This window comes from Mobula birostris, chromosome 20 (assembly GCF_030028105.1).
Source record: "Mobula birostris isolate sMobBir1 chromosome 20, sMobBir1.hap1, whole genome shotgun sequence".
Lineage (NCBI taxonomy): Eukaryota > Metazoa > Chordata > Chondrichthyes > Myliobatiformes > Myliobatidae > Mobula > Mobula birostris.
Window position 1 is genome coordinate 19,166,226 of NC_092389.1, and position 23,270 is coordinate 19,189,495.

The following is a 23,270-nucleotide window of genomic DNA, read 5'->3' on the forward strand; positions in this document are numbered from 1 at the left end:
GATTTCAACATTAAACATGTTGGTTCCAGTCATAGGGTTTGCTGAATCTTCACTTTTTTCTCACATCCCATAACTCATTCAGTTTCTATTTCTTATCAAAATAATTTGTTTTAAACAAACGATCATTTAATTTCCCTGCTCCTTTCTTGATATACATCTTCTCAGTTCTATGCTCAGCTTCACACTTCTTACATTATTATTGTCAATGTTTGTTTTCACTACTCTTACCTATAACTCCCTGCTTTTCTTATGAATATAAACCTGGGAAATTTGATTTTAGACTTATTTTACCACACCCCCACCTCTACTGTATGTATTTCTAATTTCCAATTTCCAACTCATACCATGGTATTATACACGCCTTTAAGTATTTCATTGCATTATTGATAATTTTATTCCCTTCTATTAACTCAGAATAATTGTATCATCTCTATAACTGACCTGATAATCACTAAGACCACTACAGGTCAGGAGAGAGAAACTTCAGGCATTCTTTTCCCGAATCATCAAGACTGCAGGGAAGAATGTAGTGAAAATGGAAAGAAGAGCATTTGTTTTTTGTTTGCCTTTTCTACCTTCAATCTCTGGCCTTTCAAGTTCATCGTATTTTGCATATTAACTTTTCATTGTCTCACTCGTGACGTAGACTGAACAGCTTTGAGCCAAACTTTCAAGGAATAGGGTTATTTAGGGAAAATGCAGTACCTCTTCCACCCAGTAAGGGGCAGAGGTAGTCCATTCTCCACAGAATTGAGTAAGTAGTTAAAGACAAGCTTTTTTTTATTGGTTTTACTCAAATGTCAAAAAGTAGAAGGTTTCAGCATTATTTACACTCTATATGGTCATTTTTCTATTAATAAAAGCATATGTGGAAGCACTAAGTTTTATTACAGATACAGCATCTGTAGTTCCCTTTACTCCACTGTAATACTGATACACAAACACAAGAAAATCTGCAGATGCTGGAAATCCAAGCAACACAGACAAAATGCTGGGGGCACTCAGCATGCCAGGCAGCATCGATAGAAAAGAGTAAACAGTCAACATTTTGGGCCAAGCTACATCAGGACTGGAAAAAAAAGAACCAGTTTGAACTGGCAGAAACTATATTTAATCTTCATTCTAGAGTTATGACATTATGGATAACATAAATATCGATTAACCAAAATAAGAACCAGTCTTCAAAAAATAAAACCTATCCACAATTTAATGAGACATTCTGAAACAACATAGGGCAAGATAACAGGTGAATGTTCCTGCTGCACATTGTATACCAGCCTGTTCACGACAGGTTTGTTTTGTCTCGGCTCGTTGTACTTGGCACTGGTGAGGTAAAAAGATTGCTGAAACATATCATCTTTGTATCTTTTTTTTTGTAGTACTTTCACTGCTTGATAAAGATATGGCCTTACTTTCAATTCTGAAAATGTCTATTGTGTTGCAGAATAGCTCTTTAATATTAACTACTGGTCAACCATGCTTTTGCTATTGTTGTTCTATTGATCTACCTTGCATTTGAGTTTTGTGTCTGGGCCTGAAATGGTGAATGGTGAAACACTGGTGATTAATATGCACTGTTTCATATAGGTACTGTATACTATGCCATAGTACAATTTCCAAGTTCAAATCTAGTCTTCAGTTTAGAATATATAACATAAGATAATATTCTTAAAGTCTGAAATAAAAACATGAAAAGCTTGTAAAGGTGCTATAGCAACAGTAGAAAAGTACATCACCACAATTTTTAAATATTATTGCTCAGCATCTCTCTTATTGTACCAGTTCTATCAAGCTAGGGTATCAATGATAGTTCAGTGAGTACAGAAGAGCCTGCTAAGAGTACGAGGCCTACTAGTACAGTGCTCATAAAAAGTATTCACACCCCTTGAAAAATTTCATGTTTTATTGTTTTACAACATTGAATCATAGTGGATTTAATTTGGCTTTTTTGACTCAGATCAACAGAAAAAGACTCTTTTGTGTCAACGTGTTTTCTGTTGATCAGTGTCAAAAAAGCCAAATTAAATCCATTGTGATTCAATATTGTAAAATAATAAACATGAAAACTTCAATGCGGGGTGAGTACTTTTTATAGGCACTATACAAGTTGACAAAGTGTAGTTTGATGAAGCTACGATGCAGGAATCCACACTGGGCAGGAAAAAGAGTGTGCAATAGACAGATTTAAGTGATCTATTAAATCAAAGTACTGCAATCCTAACACATTTATTTGTGACTGGTTGTGGGAAGAGAAGGTTCTAAGAATATCTCCATCTTTAAGGAAAGATCTCCATCTTTTGGAAAGTGTATGGTTATGCACTTTGGCAGAAGAAACAAACGGGAAGACTATTATTTAAATGTGGAGAGAATTCAAAGTTCTGAGATGCAATGGGATTTGGGAGTCCTCGTGCAGGATACCTTTAAGGTTAACCTCCAGGTTGAGTCGGTGGTGAAGAAGGCGAATGCACTGTTGGCATTCATTTCTAGAGGAATAGAGTATAGGAGCAGGGATGTGATGTTGAGGCTCTATAAGACTTCACTTGGAGTACTGTGGGCAGTTTTGGTCTCCTTATTCAAGAAAGGATGTGCTGACGTTGGAGAGGGCACAGAGAAGATTCACTAGAATGATTCCGGGAATAAGAGGGTTAACATATGAGGAACGTTTGTCCGCTCTTGGACTGTATTCCTTGGAGTTTAGAAGAATTAGGGGAGACCTCATAGAAATATTTTGAACGTTGAAAGGCATGGACAGAGTGGATATGGCAAAATTGTTTCCCATGACGGGGGAGTCTAGTATGAGAGGGAATGACTTAAGGATTGAAGGGTGCCCATTCAGAACAGAAATGCAAAGACATTTTTTTAGCCAGAGGGTGGTTAATCTATGGAACTTGTTGCCACGGGCAGCAGTGGAGGCCAAGTTATTGGGTGTATTTAAGGCAGAGATTGATAGGTATCCGAGTAGCCAGGGCATCAAAGGTTATGGTGAGAAGGCGGGAGAGTGGGACAAAATGGGAGAATGGATCAGCTCTTGATAAAATGGCGGAGCAGACTCGATGGGCCGAATGGCCGACTTCTGCTCCTTTGAATTATGGTCTTATGGTCTTAAAATGGTGGAGTCCTGCATGAGCCAAGGTTCAAGTATTCACAAGCATGTTCATCCAGGCATGCCATATAGATGCACCACCTTGGCATTGCCTTCGATCCCCACCATCACAGAACCCAGCTTTAACTGAATTTGTTTCAGCCACTGTGTGTGTGTGTGTGTGTGTGTGTGTGTGTGGATTCAATGAAGGATTTGTGACCAAATAATACTTCAGCTCATTTACCTGTTCTAGTATAGATACAACACTGCCACCTACTGGTCCACATGTGTCCAATCAACTACCCTCCATCACTGCTATACAATGACTTCCACAGGGATTGCTCTCAATGTAAATCCCTTGTCCACTCGTCTCACCCCACTGATCTCATTCCTGTCACTTTTCTCTGCAAGTGGGGCAAGTGCAATACCTGCCTCTACACCACCTCCCTCATCACCATTCAGAGCCCCTAACAGTCCTACTAGGTGAGGCGACACTTCACTGTGAGTCTGTTGGGGTCATCTGCTGTATCTGGTGCTTCCAGTGTGGCCTCCTCTACATCGCTGGGACCTAAAATAAATTGGGGGACCACTTCGTTGAGCACCTTTGCTCATCTGCCACAAAAGGCTGGCTTTCCCAGTGGCCACGCATTTCAATTCAACTTCACATTCCCATTCCGACATATCAGTCCATGGGCTCTTCTGTTGTCATAATGAGGCCGGTCTCAGGTAGGAGGAGCAACACCTCGTATTCCATCTGGGTAGCCTCTAACCTGAACATAAATTTCTCTAATTTCCCATAATTTCACCCCCTCCCTCCTCTCTCTGTTCCCATTCCCTATTCTGGCAACCCTATTACCCCTTCTCTTCTCTTCACCTGTCCGTCACCTACCTCTGGTGCCCCTCCTCCTTCTCTTTCTCCCATGGTCCATTGTATTCTATCAGATTCCTTTTTCAGCCCTTTTCCTCTTCCACCTATCACCTCTCAGCTTCTCACTTCATCCCCTCTCCTCCAACCCACCTTCCCCCACACTTGGTTTCACCTATCACCTGCCAGCTTGTACTTCCCATCCTCCCACCTTATTCTGGCTTTTGCCTCCTTCCTTTCCAGTTGTATTGCAGGGTCTCAGTCCGAAAGGTCGACTGTTTCTTCCTCTCCATTGATGCTGCCTGATCTGCTGAGTTCCTCCAGCTTTTTGTGTATTGTGTGATTTGCAGAATGTTTTGTGTTTACACATTGATTTCAGTGTGCATCATCTACAAGATGCACTGTAATTACTGGCCCAGGCTACTCTGATAGCTCGTACATTCTCCTTCATGTTTAGAAATGCAACAGCACTAAATCGTGGAATTCCTGAGTTTCACAATTGACAATACTCTCACTAGGTCTGCAGTGATTCAAGAAGATGGCTCAGATAAATAGAGTGGTATTGTCAGAGACATCCAGATTATATTTATTTATTTGTTGAGCTACATCATGGAACTGGCCCTTCGAGCCGCGTCACCCAACAATCCACCAATTTAACTCTAGCCTAATCACAAGATAATTTACAATGACCAATTAACCAATTAGCCAGCACATCTTTGGACTGTGGGAGGAAACCAGAGCACCCACATGCACATGGGAACTAAAATACAAATAGGTTTACAGAGGACACCAGAACTGAACTCTGAACTCCGATGCCCCAAGCTGTAATAACGTTGCGCTAACCGCTATGTGACCAAATCACAAAAATGAAGAAAAGAAATAACAAAGCAGTTTTTGTTTGAAACCTTGCTTGAAATCTTATTGTCAGAATGGATCATTTCAAGTGATACTAATGACTAATTTTCCAAATATAAACTTCACAAGGTTTATTTCACTATATCATGACTAATTTGTCATGTTGTGTAATTAAAGTTGCTGAATTGAAACAAAAAGATTGTAAAGTGCTTCTTTGTGGCCTACTTTGAAACATACTTTAAATCTTTTGTTACTAATTGAACAAAAGGTTATCAAACAATTGATAAAGAACACTTGTTTAGATGTGCAAGAGATGCTGAACAAGTGTTTCAGATTCCTGGTTAACTAATGAGGTTACGGCAAGAGACTCAAATTTATGCAACAATATTTATGTAGCTTAATGGACTACATTATTAGTGCTCATCATGGTCACGCCAAATAAAACAAAGTATCTGTTTAATATATTACGGCTTCACAAATACTTCATCAATCAGCATGAGAGGCTGAATAGGAATAGTTTACTGGAAATTACACCTTATGCATTTAGGTAGCGTTTTCAATAACCAGGACTCTTTGCTTTTCAATATGGATATGAAAAGTGTTATTAAACATTTAGTTTCCATTTATTCTTTTAAAGCTGTTAATTCATGTTGTGTTTATGGATATATTCTTTGCAAAAATGACACTTCCCTAAGAGACTGATAAGCACAAACACAATTTGCCTTAAGGTAGGCCATGCAAAGGAAAGCAGACTTAAATAGCAAAAAAATGCTGTTATTATTTCAAACAGCTATTCTTTGAGACCTTTGGAAAAACACTGTGTTGAATGTTCCTGAAGACTTTGTTGCAGGTATTGAAATTACTTTTGCTGAACTTTAAAGTAAGAGTTGCCTATTGCGAATAAGACATTAAAAAAACGATCTGATTTCCCTAGGTGGTAAATGGTACTCACATAGAACTCCAGGATGTATGTACTTACTTAGAATACTTTATGAAATTCATAAAGTATTCATAAATTTCAACCAGCATACTGAAGTACTGTATCTGGTATTTATTCTTGGTTCCTCACCCTAGTAATGCTGGAGTGTATAGAATTGCTGATAGGAGCTTAGTGGAGACTGTGTTGAAGATCCTCAGAATGCACTACCAAAGTTCAGATTGCTCATGCAAATGTGAATTTCAGTCTAATTTTAATAATATTTATTAATCCCCCAAAGTAGTTTGAAATTAAATTCATAAGATGGAATAGTGATTTTAATATTAAATGCCTATCAATAATTTTACAGATGTGCTCTTTTGAGCTTAAGGAATATAGTGAAAAGCTGAGGTTTTGTTTCAAATGGAAAAGTAAAAATAAATCCAAACTTCCTCCTAATTCTGCCGATTGTTTGGTTTTAATCCCATGTATGCAATCACTCTAATCTACCATTATTTACAGATATTTCAACCTCTAAAAGCCATTACTCTTGATGCCATTTTCCCAATGTTCAAAAATCTACTGAAAGAACTATTGTGTATTTGTGCCTTCTGAATGTATGTACCACATTTCTCAGTTTCTTATCAGTTTCTAGTTTTACTTGATGTGATATATCTTAAGGCATTACATAGCCCAATAAATATCTTACTGTTGTATTTTTTTGTATTCAACATCTCTAATATATAATATATCCTTAATTTGTCACATCTAACTGTTGCAAGTAAGGATTTTTTTTTCCATTTTGCAACCATTTCTAATGTTAGCATTCTCAGAATTTACTGTCTTGTTAATGTATATATATATATATATAATATATAATAGTCTTAACCTAAAAAACATATACAGTAGCTTTTCCAATTAATCAGGTTTCAATCCATTCTTATTTTACACTCCTGCAGAAATCACACCAATGACAAATATGCCAGCCTAAGGTATGATCCCAATTGGAGGAATACCAGAGAGGGAGCAGAGACTCTTTTGTCCAAAGACATGCTTCAACAACAAAGCCCACATGTCAATAATCCACTGATGAATTTGCTCCAGGAGTCAGATGACTCATTAGAGGATAGTGTTACAATATCCCAGGAACTTAAGCACCCAGATTTATTGGAACATAAAAAGTTAACAAATAAATCTCTTGGAGCTCGATTTAGTTTGAGGGAAAATGGTAATAATGCAGAGAAGCAACCTAAAAAGCAAAGACCTCCTTCTCCTTCTTGCAAATGTGACAGCAATCAAGAAGAATGTGATTCTTTTGATTCTTCTGTCTCTGATGATAACAGTACAACTGATTTGCAAAACCACAAGAAAAGCACATCAGTAAATACTGCAAAAATGGTACCATGGGTTAAAAATAGGAAAAATAAATGTCACAATGTTAAAAGTGACAATGAAATACTGAAGGACCATAAGTATAGACACGTTAACTTATTGGAGCAAAAAAGACAAATGGGTAAATCCCAAGGAGTTAGATTTAGTTTGAGAGAAAATGAAAATAATGAAGAAAAACAATCTGAAAGGAAAAGACCACCTTCTCCTTATTGTAAAAATATTGAACGCAGTCAAGAAGAATGTGACTCTTTAGATTCTCTAGGATCTTATGAGGCCATTAAGAGTGACTTTCAAAAAGATATGAAAATAACAACAGACAACATTTTGGAAACAGGATCCCAGGATGACCAGGGGAAAAATAAACATCACCATGAAGAAGATTTTGAAAAATTAAATGATCACTATCAGAAAGAGTATATGCAGTACTGGGAGTGTGAGTCAATGCATAGTGATGAAAACATAAATCGTGTTAGAAGCAGAAATGTCCCTGAGATCTCCTGTGACAGGAAATTACAAACAAAAGAGAGATCAAGGAATGACATTGTGGCACGTAATAAGCAAACTCTGGGTGCACGCAAAATAACCTCATATCAACAATTATATAATGAAACGAAGACCAGAAGTACTCAGGAGGTAGGTAATGGTAATTTTATTTTATTGACCATGTCCTTTACAAGAGCAGAAACCTTCCTACATTTCAGTGTTGAAGTGCCTGTGTCTGAAAACTGGTTAATGTGTTCCAACTAAAGTGACCAAACTATTGCATATTTGGGATTTTGTTATGTACAACTAGGAAAAATGAAAGGTCATCAATTTGAAATATTAACTGATTTTCTCTTATCAAATGCTGCCTGAGCTGTTGAGTACTTTCAACATTTTCTGATTATTTCTTAGTCAGAATTTTGCTATTACCAATTTCCAATTTGCTATTTCTTAGTCAGAATTTTGTTATTACCATTTTCCTATTACCAATTCAATCAAAACTGGATTTGTCCCACTGCTTGGTCTTATTTTGGCCAGATGTGGACAGCAGAATGGACTGACTCTTTGAACCCGGAAAATATTCAGTATATGCAAGGCTTCAGAAAGGAGGAGTCCTTGGCCAGTTTATTGCTGAGATCCGATCCATGTAATAGCTGGACAGTCTTTGACAAGAGGCAAAGCTGGCCTTCTAGTCAAATCCAAGATGCTTTCTTCAAGGGGAAAACAATTAAAATTAAAATACAATTAAAATACAATTAAAATTCTAAACTAGGAAGTAATTAGCAGCAATAAAATGTAATTAAAGTTACTTTACTTATTCCTATTTAATGTCTGAGGTGCAAATTCCTATTCACGTGATGGGATTGTCACTACTACACCAGGCCTGCCTTGAGTAGGATGAGTGTTGTGTATTTTCCTGTATTAATCTGTACAGCCTGTACGAACACTGGGTCCAGCAAATCTGGAACTTCCTTACCTGAGATTGACTGCTGATGTTCAGTCAATGTGGAACTGCAAACAATACACAGCTCAGTTTCACCCTTTTAGTTAAGTTACAGGTTTTTTTCTCCCTGAGGTTGATTGATAAAGATTATATTTTTTTCCTTTATAAAAAAATCTATGTTCATTCTGTGTTTTAGTGACTGAATCAAAGATTTGCTGAAATCTAGTAATTTTCATTCAGATATGATGGCACCAACAGTAACAACGACATAATATAGAGAATTGGCTTAACAGCAGCAAGCAGAATAGAATATTTACAGGTCTTTTTCAGAATGTTTAATTACAGCATGCATTTCGAAAGGCAATGACCTGTATTGGAAGCAGGTTGAAGTACAAGGTAAGGATAGGTTGCTGAGTTCATCAGGACTTTGGTTAAAACCATTTTTGGAGTACTGTGCTCTGTTTTAATTTCAGAACTAGTGGAAGAATATACTGCCCTTAGTTAATGTTGATTAGTTAGTTAGTTTTGTGTCGACTTTCAAAATTGATTCCCCTGATGAAGGTTTATCCTACATTGAAGATTTGAGGAACTGGACTAAAGGGGGTGAACATTTAGGACAGAGATTTGGAGAAATTTCATTATACAAACCACGCTAAATCTTTCAAAATAACTGCTTTAGAGTGCTGTGGATGTTTTAACATTGGTTATTATTGAAGGCTAAGATCAATAGATTTTCAAAATGATGATTGGATTCAAAATTAGCTAGCCATAGAAGATGGGATAGTGGTGGAGGAGTGTTATTCTGACTGGAAGTTTGTGATCAGTAATGCTCAACAGGGATCAGTGCTGGGACCCCTGTTTGTGATATGTGTAAATGACTTGGACGAAAATGTTGATGGGCTGACTAGTAAGCTCGCAGGTAATTCAACAGATGGTGGAGTTGTAGATAATGAAGAAGGTTGTCAAATGATACAGCAGGCTGCATGATCATTTGTAGATAGAGGCTGAAAAATAGCAGATGGAGTTTAATCCAGGCAAATATGAGATGTTGCACTTTGTAAGGTCAAATGTAAGGAGAAAGTATACAGTAAATGACAGGACTCTGGGGAGCATTTATATAGAACATAGCACAGGAACAGGCCCTTCAGCCTATGATGCTACGCCAAACTTATAGACTAATGACACCTAATCCCTTCTGCCGCACAGGGTCCATATCCTTCAATCTCTGCATATTCATGTGCTTGTCTAAGAGCTTCTTAAATGCCTTTATCATATCTGTCTCCACCACTACCTTTAGCAGTGCATTTATGGCACCCACCACTCTGTGTAAAAAAAATCCTACCCCGCACATCTTCTTTGAAGTTCTTCCCCCCCCCCCACCCACAACTTTAAGTACACATCCTCTAGTATTAAACATTTACAGAAGGATTGGAGAAGAATTGGAGAAGGACAGGAGGAGAGAGAGCAGCACACCTGCGCATGTGCAGCTTTCCAGTGAAAAATGATACCGTATCTGTTAAATAGGGGCAGTGGACAATTCTGATTTGATGGAGAATGGACGTGAAAGCACAGAGGAACATCTGGAGAAATTTTTGAAATGCTCGTTCGCTGCTGTCGTTACTGCGTGGTCGGGAATCCTTCGGAGGGTAGGCCTCAAAATCCCCGGCTTTGCCTGTTATTGCCGACCGAGGTTGAGGTCGAATCGTTCGGACAGAGATGGCGCTCAGTACTCGGTGTCGGAGAGCTGATCAGAGCTCAAAGTTTTCGGATGACTCAGAGTCGGACTGTGATCGGCATGGCAGGGAGAGGTTTTCTTCCTTCTCCCATCTGCGTGAGATGTGGGACATTTGAGAGGCTTTGAACTTTTACTGTGCTCATGGACTTCTTCATCAAGTTATGGTATTGTTGCACTGTTGTAACTATATGTTATAATTATGTGGTTTTGTCAGTTTTTTCAGTCTTGGTCTGTCCTGTGTTTTGTGATATCACACCGGAGGAAATATTGTATCATTTCTTAATGCATGCATTACTAAATGACAATGAAAGAGGACTGTGTGTCTTCATAATCATATAATCTTCAGATATGAGTCCATAGTTCCCTAAAAATAGCAATGCATATTGGTAGGGTGGTGGAGGTGTATGACACACTTGCCTTAATTGGCCATTGCAAATAATTGCTAGGAAGCCATGTTGCAGCTGTATAAAACAGTTTTTGAGCTGCATTTGGTTTTGTGTGCACTTCTGGTCACTATATTAGAGGGAGGCTGTGGAGGATTTGAAGAGGGTGCAGAAGTAGTTCACCAGAATGTTGCTGGAATTACAGAGTATAATCTATAAGGAGGGGTTAGACAAACTTGGATTTTTGCTTCTGGAGTGCTTGAGGCTTAAGGAAGATCAGTTTAAGGTTTATAAAATTATGAGGCAGATAAAGTCTTATTTCCAGATTAGAAATGTCAGATACAAGAAGGCATAGCTTTAAGGCTGAGAGGAGGAAAATTTAAAGGGAATATGTGGAGTTAAGTTTTTTTTTAAACACAGAATGGGAAGTGCCTGGAATGCAGTGCCAGGGGTGGTACTTGAAGCAGACACAATAGTTATGTTTAAGAGGCATTTAGACAAGCACACAGGTACAGTATATAGGGAATGTAGAGCTATAGATCATATATAGGCCGATAGGTTTAGTTTAATTAGGCATCATGAGCCAAAAGGCTTGTTTCTGTTCTGTACTATTCTATGTTCTGTGCTGCTGAGGGTTGGAAGAAGAACAAAACACATGTCAGCTATAATTTTACTGAATGGCAAAACAAGTTTTATTTTCTCATAGTGAAATCTATTCCAGTTCTGCAACCTTTCAAATTTAAATCCACATATTAACTAAAAGTGGGGTCTTGATAACTGGAATATTATTTAAAGCATTAGTTAATTTTGATAATAACCATACTATATGGCCCCAAAACAAAGAAGGGTCACCAGACTTGCGAAAAAGAAAACTTGTCATTGAAGAAACGTACATCAGAATACACACAAAAGCCTATTCCAAAAACTGTTCTCTTGTTTTGTTCTAAACACAGAAGATTCTACAGGTGCTGGAAATCCAGCGTTACACACACATGACGCTGGAGGAACTCAGTAGGTCAGGCAGCATCTATGAAAATGGCTAAGCAGTCAACGTTTCAGGCCAACACCCTACATCAGAATCTAGTTTTGTTCCGTTGTTGTTCCTGCTTGTGTTGTTCTGTGTTTTGTTGTTATTGTATGGCACATTGTGGGCATGCTAAGTTGGCACCAGAATGTGTGCTGACACTTGCGAACTGTCCCCAGCACATTCTTGGGTGTGTTGATTGTTACAGCAAATGATGCATTTCACTGTATGCTTTGATGTACATGTGATCAATAAATCTGAATTGGAATCTAAGTGGTCACAACTTAGTCTGCAACAGATGTCAGTTGAGCTACTTTATTTTTCTAGTTGGCATATATCTTGCTCCCTTTTTTGATGCTATCAATTTTTATATTTTTTTCCACAGTGCCTTTACTGAGTCAGCGAGAGGTACAGTATAGACAGAGTCCATTGAGGGGACTGAGCAGTGTCCACAACTCTCTACAGTTTCTTGCAGTCAGTCACATGCAGAGCAGTTGCCATACCAAGCCATTATGCATCCCGACAAAATGCATTCTATGGTGCATCAATAAAAATTGGAATGCAAAATAATTCAAGGGTATCGGAGATGTAAGGTTACACTGATTTTTTTTTAAAAGATAAGCAACCAGGAAACCAGAATGTGGCAAAAAAGACAGATATTGTTGTTTGTCATTCGTTCTTGACTAAAACCATGACATACAATTCTATAAAAGCAGATGTATAAAAATCACGACATCCAAAGATTAAACTGTGTCCCAAGTTTCAAAATGTTATTAGGAAAACTATTCTACAATTACAAGAGTTGTCTGCATTAGTGTATAGAACAATATAGGCTGCCCTTCTAATCCTCTTGGTCTAAAGACCAACAGAGTATTAATACCAACGCCAAGGACAGGAAACTCTGGCAAGCCATCATCCGAGAAGGACCAGCAACTTTCGAAGCCAACAGATGTGCAGAACTAGAAGAAAAGAGAAGAAAATGGAAAGAGAGGCAGCAACAACCAAAGCCCGATCTGCCATCTGGAACTACCTGTCCTGAATGCGGAAGAACTTTCAAAGCCAGGATTGGACTCATAAGCCACTTGAGAGCCCGTAAGTAGATCAACAGAACGAAGACCATCATCCTCGACCTCGAGGGATAGTCATGACAACAATGACGACTTCTGAGCAATTTCTGCACCTGTCGTAGAACACAGCTGTAACAATATGCTCTCATGTTACAGTATGGAAACCTTAGTCATAGAAATATACAGGATAGGCCTTTAGCCCATCTAGTTTGTGTCAACCACCAGCCACCTATTGTACAGTAATCTTAACGTCATTCAATTTAAAAAAAAATTCTCCCACATTTTCATTAATTCCCACTAGATTCTATTACTCTCCCACATACTGGAGGCAATTTATAGTGACCAATTAATTGACCAATCACTCTTATTTAGGATGTGAGGGGAAACCTAGTGGAAATCCATGTGGCTACAGGGAAAATATGCAAGCTCCACACAGACTGTACTCAAGGTCAGGATTGAATCCAGTTTCTGGTAATGTAAGGCAGCAGCTCTACTAGTTGTGCCACCTTATCCTTCGCATTACCATGCTTGTGGCACTGTTAACAGCCATGTTAGCAGATCTTAGGAAAGATGTGTTGGCATCGTGAGGATTTGCAACGTAGATTTAGGATTGAAATTAGGATTTAAATGTTAAACTGATTGAAATTTTTGCTTGCGCTCCCTAGAATTTGGCTTGTTCAGGAGGGTGATTTATTTTAAAATACTAACTTTTAAGATACTAAGAACTGAAACAATTGATGGTGCATTCTGAAGAGTTCAGAATATTGCGGGTAGTATAAACAATAGAAACAAGTATTTTAGGAGTGACATTTTGATACATTAACATTAAAAGAATGATCCAATGCTGTCATTTTTTTCTCACCGGTAACTGATGCTATCTGAGATTGATGGATTTATTTTTGTTACCAAAGGTGCTGAGGGATTTTGGTCAAAGGTGGAATAAGGTTGAAGATCAAAACTAAATGGCCCTTGTGTTTACATTCCTGATAAGGAATAGTATTATTTTGCTTAACTGCTCAAATTGCTGTTATCTTATCTTGCTTACAAGCTTCAATGAAAGCTACAGGTTCAGTGACAACTTTCAGACACTAGAGAGCAGAAGAGACTTCTAAATACAGGCCCAAGAAAGACTACAGACTTCTAAATACCTTTTGAAAGCTACAAGTAATCAGCTAGAATTTCCTGTAAAATGTCAAAGAGGCTACCTATCTTTGAGCTCCTATTTTAATCTTCTTCTTGTGTCTCTTTCTACCTCTTGTAGGAGAGCACAGCGGAGGAACAGATCTTCAGCAGTGCAATCTTATTGTCTGGTGGAGGGGCCGGTAGTGCTGAGGAAACGGGGAGTCTGCAGAGAGACTTGGATAGATTGGAAGAATGGGCAAAGAAGTGGCAAATGAAATACAATGTTGAAAAGTGTATGGTTATGCACTTTGACAGAAGAAATAAACGGGCAGACTATTATTTAAATGGGGAGAGAATTCAAAGTTCTGAGATGCAACGGGACTTGGGAGTCCTCGTACAGGATACCCTTAAGGTTAACCTCCAGGTTGAGTTGGTGGTGAAGAAGGCGAATGCAATGTTGGCGTTCATTTCTAGAGGAATAGAATATAGGAGCAGGGGTGTGATGTTGAGGCTGTATAAGGCGCTGGTGAGACCTTACTTGGAGTACTGTGGGCAGTTTTGGTCTCCTTATTTAAGAAAGGATGTGCTGACGTTGGATAGGGTACAGAGAAGATTCACTAGAATGATTCCAGGAATGAGAGGGTTAACATGTGAGGAACGTTTGTCTGCTCTTGGACTGTATTCCTTGTAGTTTAGAAGAATGAGGGGAGACCTCATAGAAACATTTCGAATGTTGAAAGGCATGGACAGAGTGGATGTGGCAAAGTTGTTTTCCATGATGGGGGAGTCTAGTACGAGAGGGCATGACTTAAGGATTGAAGGGCGCCCATTCAGAACAGAGATGCGAAGACATTTTTTTAGCCAGGGGGTGGTGAATCTATGGAATTTGTTGCCACGGGCGGCAGTGGAGGCCAAGTCATGGGGTGTATTTAAGGCAGAGATTGATATGTATCTGAGTAGCCAGGGCATCAAAGGTTATGGTGAGAAGGCGCGAGAGTGGGACTAAATGGGAGAATGGATCAGCTCATGATAAAATGGAGGAGCGGACTCGATGGGCCAAATGGCTGACTTCTGCTCCTTGGTCTTATGGTCTATATTTCCATTTCTCTGTGCCTCATCTGACAATGTATTTTATGTTACAGGTACTTATTAATGATTCTGAGAGATACTTAGAATTTAGAATAGCATATACCCTCCAGAGGTCCATGAGCCATTCCTCATAATGGTGGATTGGGTCAATAACTTTAAATTCCTTTGTGTGATCAGGGGATTTGTCCTGAAACCAGATACGCGTCATTGCAAAGAAACCAAGATGGTGCCTCAACCTTCTTAGGAGTTTATGGCATGTAGATTCAGCTGTTACCACAAACTTTGACCAATTTCTATAGATGCACAGTGGAAAATATCCTAATTGGTTTTATCATGGCCTGGTGTGCATACACCAATGCCCAGGACAGAAAAGGCTACAGAAATTGATGGGTGCAGCCTAGTCTATTACAGGGGAAGCCCTCCCATCATTCAGTATATTTATATGAAGCACTGCCACAAGAAAGCAGCATCCATCATCAAAGTCCCCTACCATCCAGACTATGCCCTCTTCTCCCTACTACCATTGGGTAGGAGGTACAGAAGCCTTAGGTCCTACACCACCAGGTTCAGGAACAGTTGTTACCTTACAACCATCAGGCTCCTGAAACAGTGTGGATAACTTCATTCACCACTACGCAGAACTGATTCTACAATCCACAGACTAATGCAGGGGTCCCCAACCTTTTTTGCACCGCGGACCAGTTTAATATTGACAATATGCTTGCGGATCGGCCTACCGGGGTGGGGGGGTGGGGGTGTTCAAGTAGGGTTAAACTCACCTCAATATGTCTTTTACAGTTAGGGTTGCCAACTTTCTCACTCCCAAATAAGGGACAAAAGTCGCAATCAAATCCCGGGACACTTGTGTTTACCCCGAGAAAGACTACCATGACCATGAAGCCTTGCTGGGCACCTGTGTGCGCATGCATGCGTGGCTTAATCTTCCCGACTACACTGTACATACACTATTTCTGCTTTATATAGGCTGTGTATTTATCATATCATTTCTGCTTTTACTATATGTTAGTGTTATTTTAGGTTTTATGTGTTATTTAGTATGATTTGGTAGGTTTTTTTTGGGTCTGGGAACGCTCAAAAGTTTTTTCCATATTAACTAATGGTAATTGCTTCTTCGCTTTACACCATTTCGGCACAAAAGATTTCATAGCAACGCTCTACGTTAGTGGGGGAAATACGGGACAAGGGTGGTCCTGTATGGGACGAACCAATTTAGCCCAATATTTAGGATGTCCCGGCAAATACAGGACAGTTGGCAACCCTATGTTCAAGTTCAACAATGTGTGACAGGGAATGAGGAAAGGTGCAGCTGACTCATATCGTTTCCTCGCGGCCCGGTAGCACATGCTTTGCAGCCCAGTGGTTGGGGACCACTGGACTAATGTACTGTATGTTCTCAGCATTATTTTTATTTGCCCAGTTTGTCTTTTTGCACATTGCTTATTGGTGTTTGTCAGTCTTTGTCTGTTAATGTATAGTTTTTTTGTAACATTCTATCGTATTTAATTTTTTTCCTGTAAACGTCTGCAAGAAAATGAATCTCAAGGTAAGGTATGGTAACATATACATACATACTTGATAATAAATTTGCTTTGAACTTTAAATTAGGTCTTCCACTAATACTGACATTTTGTCCAAATGTTTGAGTTAAATTAGGTCCAACATGTGACTAATGTTTTAACTCCCACCATGACCTCTCTTTCTCTAGTCTCTTACGCTTTTCTTCCAGCCTCCAAATGAAACCAACGTAGCTTTGTAAACAGATCCTGCTTTTCCATTTAGCTATGTTACATCTGTCACGATTCAATAATTTCAATTAACTAGCCTTTCCAGTGTATGTCACAACTCACCGTTCTGATACAAGGTTAACAACCTGTAGTATTTAACTTATTTTTTTTCTTCCAAAGGGTACAGCCTGTCCAATTGAGTGTTTTCAGCTTTTTATTTTCTTTCATATTTCTAGCAGCTACAGTGGACATCTGATGGTTACAACCTTCTTTATTCTCTTTCCTTATTTGTCTCTCTATTTAAACCTTTTCCAGACAGATTAACCACAATTCGTGGGCACGTGGCCAAGTGGTTAGGGCATTGGACTAGCGATCTGGAGGTCGTGAGTTCGAGCCCCAGCCGAGGCAACGTGTTATATCCTTGAGCAAGGCACTTAATCACACAGTGCTCTGCGACGACACTGGTGCCAAGTTGTATGGGTCCTAATGCCCTTCCCTTGGACAACATCAGTGTCGTGGAGAGGAGAGACTTGCAGCATGGGCAACTGCTGGTCTTCCATACAACCTTGCCCAGGCCTGCGCCCTGGAGAGTGAAGACTTTCCAGGTGCAGATCCATGGTCTTGCAAGACTAATGGATGCCTTTATTAACCACAATTATTAAGGCTACTGACTGTTGGCACCAAGATGCCCTTGAGTTCTCTTTAGGTTACACCTTATCACAGAAATCCTTTTTGTTCTCTCCACCCCTCCCCTTCTCTGCAACCGAAGAATACATTTTCCAACTTCTGAAAGTTTAGTTTTTTTCTTTCTCCACAGATGCTTCCTAACCTGAGTATTTCAAAACATTTTATGCTGTTATTTTCCATCTAATATGTGGGAGGTTTCTTTATTTGCCATTTACTGTAATTTTTGTCTGCTAAGAACCATGTTTACTATTGAGTCAAATTGTATTTCAAATGAAATCAAAATATTGAAAGAGTAAATCGAAGGCTATAAAATGATCACACCAGAAAAAAGTTGATTTGTATAAATTAAACAATACTAATTTTAACAAAATATACAAATTATTTGTGTATTTTGAACATTTCATATTTTAACTGAAAGTACAGATATTAATTAATAACTGCATTCCATGCTCACAATCTGGTCTCCTCTACATTGGAGAAACAAAATGTAGGTTCCTTGTGGTGCACATGTATTAAGCTCATTGAGGAGACCATAAGCTTCCCATTGCTTGCTACTTTAAATCTTCATCCTATTCCTACTCTGACACTTCTGCACTGTCACACTGAGGCTGGATACAAATTTGAAGACAAGCAATAATCTTATTTTTTTGCCTTCAAATGTTATCTTCTTGTTACTCTATCTATTTTTAACTTACTGCAATCTCCTCAGCTAATTTGATGAAGAGGTTACTTTTTATTGATGCAAAAGTGTGAACTTTTGGAAACTTAATTATCGGTGTTGAAATTATTGCAGGAAAATGAAGGAATATGAGAATTTCACATTATTTATCTTCTAAGATGACTGTTTCAGGCTTCCGTCTATTCCCAGCAGTGTGATAATGTCCTCTATTACCAATATTTGCATATTCAAGTGCCAATTATGGCTAATGTTGTAAGAAAACATTGCAGTGTGCCTGTGGTTCTGCACATATTAATTGGTAAGCAATCCTCAATTTCCTATCAAATTACTACTATTCATGCTGTTTAGCAAAGACTAAGCTTATCAAAGCTTCAGTATTTGTGGCAGTGAAAGCTACTTCACTTTGTCATAGACAAATTAATTTACAGATTAATTATATTGCACTGTTGTAATAACTAATGGCCATCTCAGTGAACTGCACAAAAGTAAATGTTGCATTGATTTCCTTAGATTTTATATATGCTGCTGATTGGAATCTTAATGACAAAATGCACATGTACTGTTGTACTCCCACACATGGAAAATCTCACATGTGTGTCATGAATTTCTCTCTATTTTGTTATTCATTCATAGCAGAATGATCATGTCCAAAATACTAACTCATCACTGCTAATTCACGGCTTGTTTAGCAAAATGCTCCTTGAATCTCCATTTTCATTACCCAGCCTCTTGCTATATTTTATCCTTAAAAGATTGTTTGATTAATGTCTATTACCAGGATAGTGGACAGCAGGAAGAAAGGTCAGAACATTGTTACAAAGAAATGTTTCATTTTAACTTGGAAATCATTATATTTTTTTTGGTGTTCCTTTGTAAAATGACAGAGGTGCTTCAGTGCTATCAGCTTGGATCTATCTAATTTATGTTTCTTGTACAAGTTAAATCTTCTGAATATTTAATTCTAAGCCTTCGTTATTTTGCAACCAGGTATCCATAATAACTATTAGATTGTGTATATTTGTTTTCTTTTCTGTCATCAATTCATCTATCTTGTTACAAATGTTACATGCATTCAGATAAAGAGCCTTAAGTTTTGTCTTTCTACCTTTTTTCCCCTGCTCTAACTCTGAATTGGACATACAAAGGGTAGGCCATTCAGGACATAAGGGAAAAAATATTTTTACCTGGTTTTCATGAACACACTAACAGCTTACTTTTTTTCCATTAAACAGCACTGCAACCACCTGACCAAAATGTAATAATAAAAGTCCATAATATAAACATTCCACACTGAGTATATGAATGGAATCGTGCTATTCTGTCTACAAGAATAAACTAATCCCATAGAGTATGTTTTTTATTTGGCTTTACTTGCCCCAATGGAATTAAGCAATGCTGCTCCAGTGGCTCCAACGTAGCTAGTGGCTTTAATTGGGTGAGACTCTATATCGTGTGGGTGGCAGAAGTCTATATCTTGTAAAACTAAGAACATATGAGGGAGAGTGTGGTAGTATATGAGGAGGAAAATTAGCATATGACTATAATGGATTCAACCCCACCACTCCCACCCCCTCACTGCTAGTTCCTTTGCAACAATCATTTACAATAACTGCAAGCACTGTTTCATTCAAGGGGTGTTAGCAAAGAAGAAGAAACACATTCTGACTCAAAATCCTGAAATTGCCTACCAAACAGTAAATTGGGAGTAACTTTACTACATGGATTGTAGTATTACAGGGACTTCTTAAATCAAGAATGGGAATTAGATGTTGGTTTGCTAGCAGTACGTGTGTCTTCTGAAGGTGTATCTTTCTGGTTAGTTTGCACTTTGGTGGCGCACAGTATGTTCAGATATTGTAGCTGCAGAGTTGAAAAGTCTGTTTTTTATTTATTTGATCATGAGCTGATACTTATTGTCCTGAACTAAGATACCAATTAATCTCCAGTCACTGGGCTTGGAGGTAGAAATAGGCCAGATTGATTTGGATGGCAAATTTCTTCCCCCGAAAGGATCATAGATGAGATTTTATGACAGGCTGATGATATCATTGTTACTATCACTGCTTACATTTATTTATATATATTCCAAATGCATTTATTTTAAACTCTTCAGATGCCATCTTGGAATTCCAACTCCTGTGTGTTGATCAGTATCCAGAGGTCTGGTTACTCATCCAGTAATTTAACCACCTAGCTTTCTTACTTAATCTAGTGTGGGATATGAGTAGGAGGATTTCAGAACCATGAAATGTGTTGTGGACCATATGATTGTTAAACATAAGTTTTAGTGCTAAGTTACTGTTTGGTAAGTTATGGGAGTATGGTAATTCCAGTGTACATTTCATCATCCAGCATGATAACTGCCATTTCTGAAGCTGTTAAACTAGTTCCCATTTGTGTCACCATATGGAATTATTATTTTAAAGCCTGTGTTATGGAGCTCTCCAATGGAACAAAATCATCAGTAATTCTCAATTTCTGTATTACTAGAAAATGTCATGAAACAATGCCTGTGTCTATAAATGTCTTGTTGAAGTTATCTATTCCAAGCAAATGCTTAAATTTTGGTTTGTAATTGCTTATATTGCATGAACTAATGCAAAATATTTCCATAAAATAGATATTCAGTCTATATAAGTTAATTTGTATTTGGCAAAAGTTTCAGCTTTTTTTTTAAGTGATTCTGTAAGAACCTGTTGACTTCTTTTGATAGAAGACTGTCTACCTCAGCTGCACTTAAACTAGTTACTTTCCTTCCTGATAACTCTCACTTCAAAGTAGGAAGACATAATGTACTATTTATTAATAGTTTATTGGCTTTGGACCAAAGGGCTTGGGCTCTCAGTGCAGCATGCTTCGCCTTAGTATGAACATCTAATCAAGGCAGCCCAAGCTCCCACAATAACAGCCAAATGCAATTCAACAACCCTGAGTCTTTGAAGTCCTATTGCAGACTCTGTACCCTGGATCAGGATAATAGCATTCCATGATTGCTACCTTTGTTGTATATTCTCTGTAGAGAAGTAATTACAGGCTTGATTTAACAGAGAGAACCTAACACAGCTTATGATGCTTAAAATGTGATTTCATTTGATCATTTTCTCAATTTGATTGGTATTATTAGAATAGTTCATGAAAGATGTTGTAAGGAACATGGACAGAGGTTGAGGCCTGCAACACAGTGAAAGAGATAATGAGGACTGTGTTGAGATTGTGTCTGAACAATCAACACCTCTGTAGTACTTTCCTGCATTGTACTTATCTCAGTGTTGTAACTATAGTATATTTTGAAATCCTGAACAAAGTGCGTCTTTCATTCAGTGGAATGTATTGAATAGATGAGCCATTCAGAAGAATTTTAGCCATTGAGAAAAAGTCACTGAGTATAAGATAATATTCAGGAATGATAGCATTCCAAAAATTGCTTGCAATCCTGTTTTCTTATGTGTTAACAATTGCCAGCTTTTACATAATATAATAAATCAACTTGCAATTAATCATACCCTCTCTGCAAAACTTCCTTCCTAAACTCAGCATTTTTATGCTGGATTTTAAACTGTATAATTTTCCATATGGATAATATTGATGAGTAATCAACAGAATGGTGAAGTATTGCTGATTGGAGATTAATTGGACAGATCTTACCAAATATATACACACTTCTTTTTACGTAATTTGTGCTTTTCCCTGTCTTGTTTTTAATAAATGTGGCTAACTAGGTTTCAAGCTAGCCGGTGGTGCAGTGGCATCTGCACTGGACTTCGAGGCGAGTTGTCCCAGTTTCAAATCTGGCCAGCTCCTTTCCATCTGTGCGGGGTTGAACATTGGGCTAGCAATTCAGCCTCATAAAAACCAGGCCAAATGCAAAGCTGCCACTCAAAGCACCACAAGGCACAGAGAGGAATAATTAACTGAGTTTAAGGCTGATTGTAATGGTGGGTGTTGTAAGACTCTGCACTCAATCTCAGTACAAGAAAGGAATCAATTGTGGACTTCAGGAAGGGGAGGTTGAGGGAACACACACCAGTCCTCATCGAGAGATCAGAAGTGGAAAGGGTGAGCAGTTTCAAATTCCTGGGTGTCAACATCTCTGAGGATCGATTTTGGGCCAACAAATTGAAGCAATTACAAAAGAAGGCACAACAGCGGCTATATTTCATTAGGAATTTGAGGAGAATTGATATGTCAGCAAAGACACTCACAAATTTCTACAGATGTACCGTGGAGAGCATTGTATTGCATAACTAGTTACATATCTGGTATGGAGGGGCCACTGCGCAGGATCGGTAAAGCTGCAGAAAATTTTAGACTCGTCCAGCTTCATCATGGGAACTAGCCTCCGCAGCATCCAGGACACCTTCAAAAGCCGATACCTCAAAAAAGCAGCATCCATCATCACCCAGGACATGCTCTCCTCATTGCTCCCATCAAGGAGGAGGTACAGGAGCCTAAAGACACACATTCAATGTTTCAGGAACAGCTTCTTCCCCTCCATCATCAGATTTCTGAATGGACAATGAACCCATGAACACTACCTCAGTATTTTCTCCCTTTCTTTTTGCACTACTAATTTAGTTTTCTCTATGAATATATACTTGCTGTAATTTATAGTTATTATTACGTATTGCAGTATACTGCCGCAAAATAACAAATTTCATGACAAATGCCAATGATATTAAATCTGATTCTGATTCAATACACATTGAATTTTCAGATCTCATACTATTAGATGTGCAACTTTTTTGATTGGTTTACTTTTTATATGCATATTCATAAGTAATCAAGGAATCACAGTTGGATGTGGATAAGTCATGTCAAACACTCAGCAAACAGTGATTGAAAAGATTATAATAATAAAGTGCAAATGACCAATGTGTAGCCGATGGCAGTGACAGGTTAAGTAAAGACATGCTAAATAAAATACAACTCGCAATTTATAAATATAAAAGTGGACCTGACATATTGCACTAGTTCTCATTGTTCTTAGAAATTAGCAGCTGTCCAATATTTGATCAATATTGGCTGCAAGGTTTGTTGATCCATGACATGGTGAGCTTCCAGTTTAAGATGGCGTTGGTGAAGGCCAGCATCTACTTACTGACAGCAAACTAAACACAGAATACAACTAAATAATAGCACTTCTTCTGGTAAAATTCATGGCAAATGATCACCAGAAACAATGGAGTGGCAAGTGAAGGTGAGG

At 38.3% G+C, this 23,270-nt stretch overlaps 1 protein-coding gene across 2 annotated transcripts in view; it reads left to right on the forward strand.

Annotated features, from left to right (window-relative positions):
* The window catches only part of jhy (junctional cadherin complex regulator), an 84,968-nt gene that overhangs the window by 15,725 nt on the left and 45,973 nt on the right, over positions 1-23,270 (forward strand). For both annotated transcript variants that reach the window (XM_072238347.1, XM_072238348.1), the window contains one exon: positions 6,678-7,743. In XM_072238347.1, the coding sequence (XP_072094448.1) occupies positions 6,678-7,743 (1,066 nt within the window). The remainder of the gene's footprint in view (positions 1-6,677; positions 7,744-23,270) is intronic.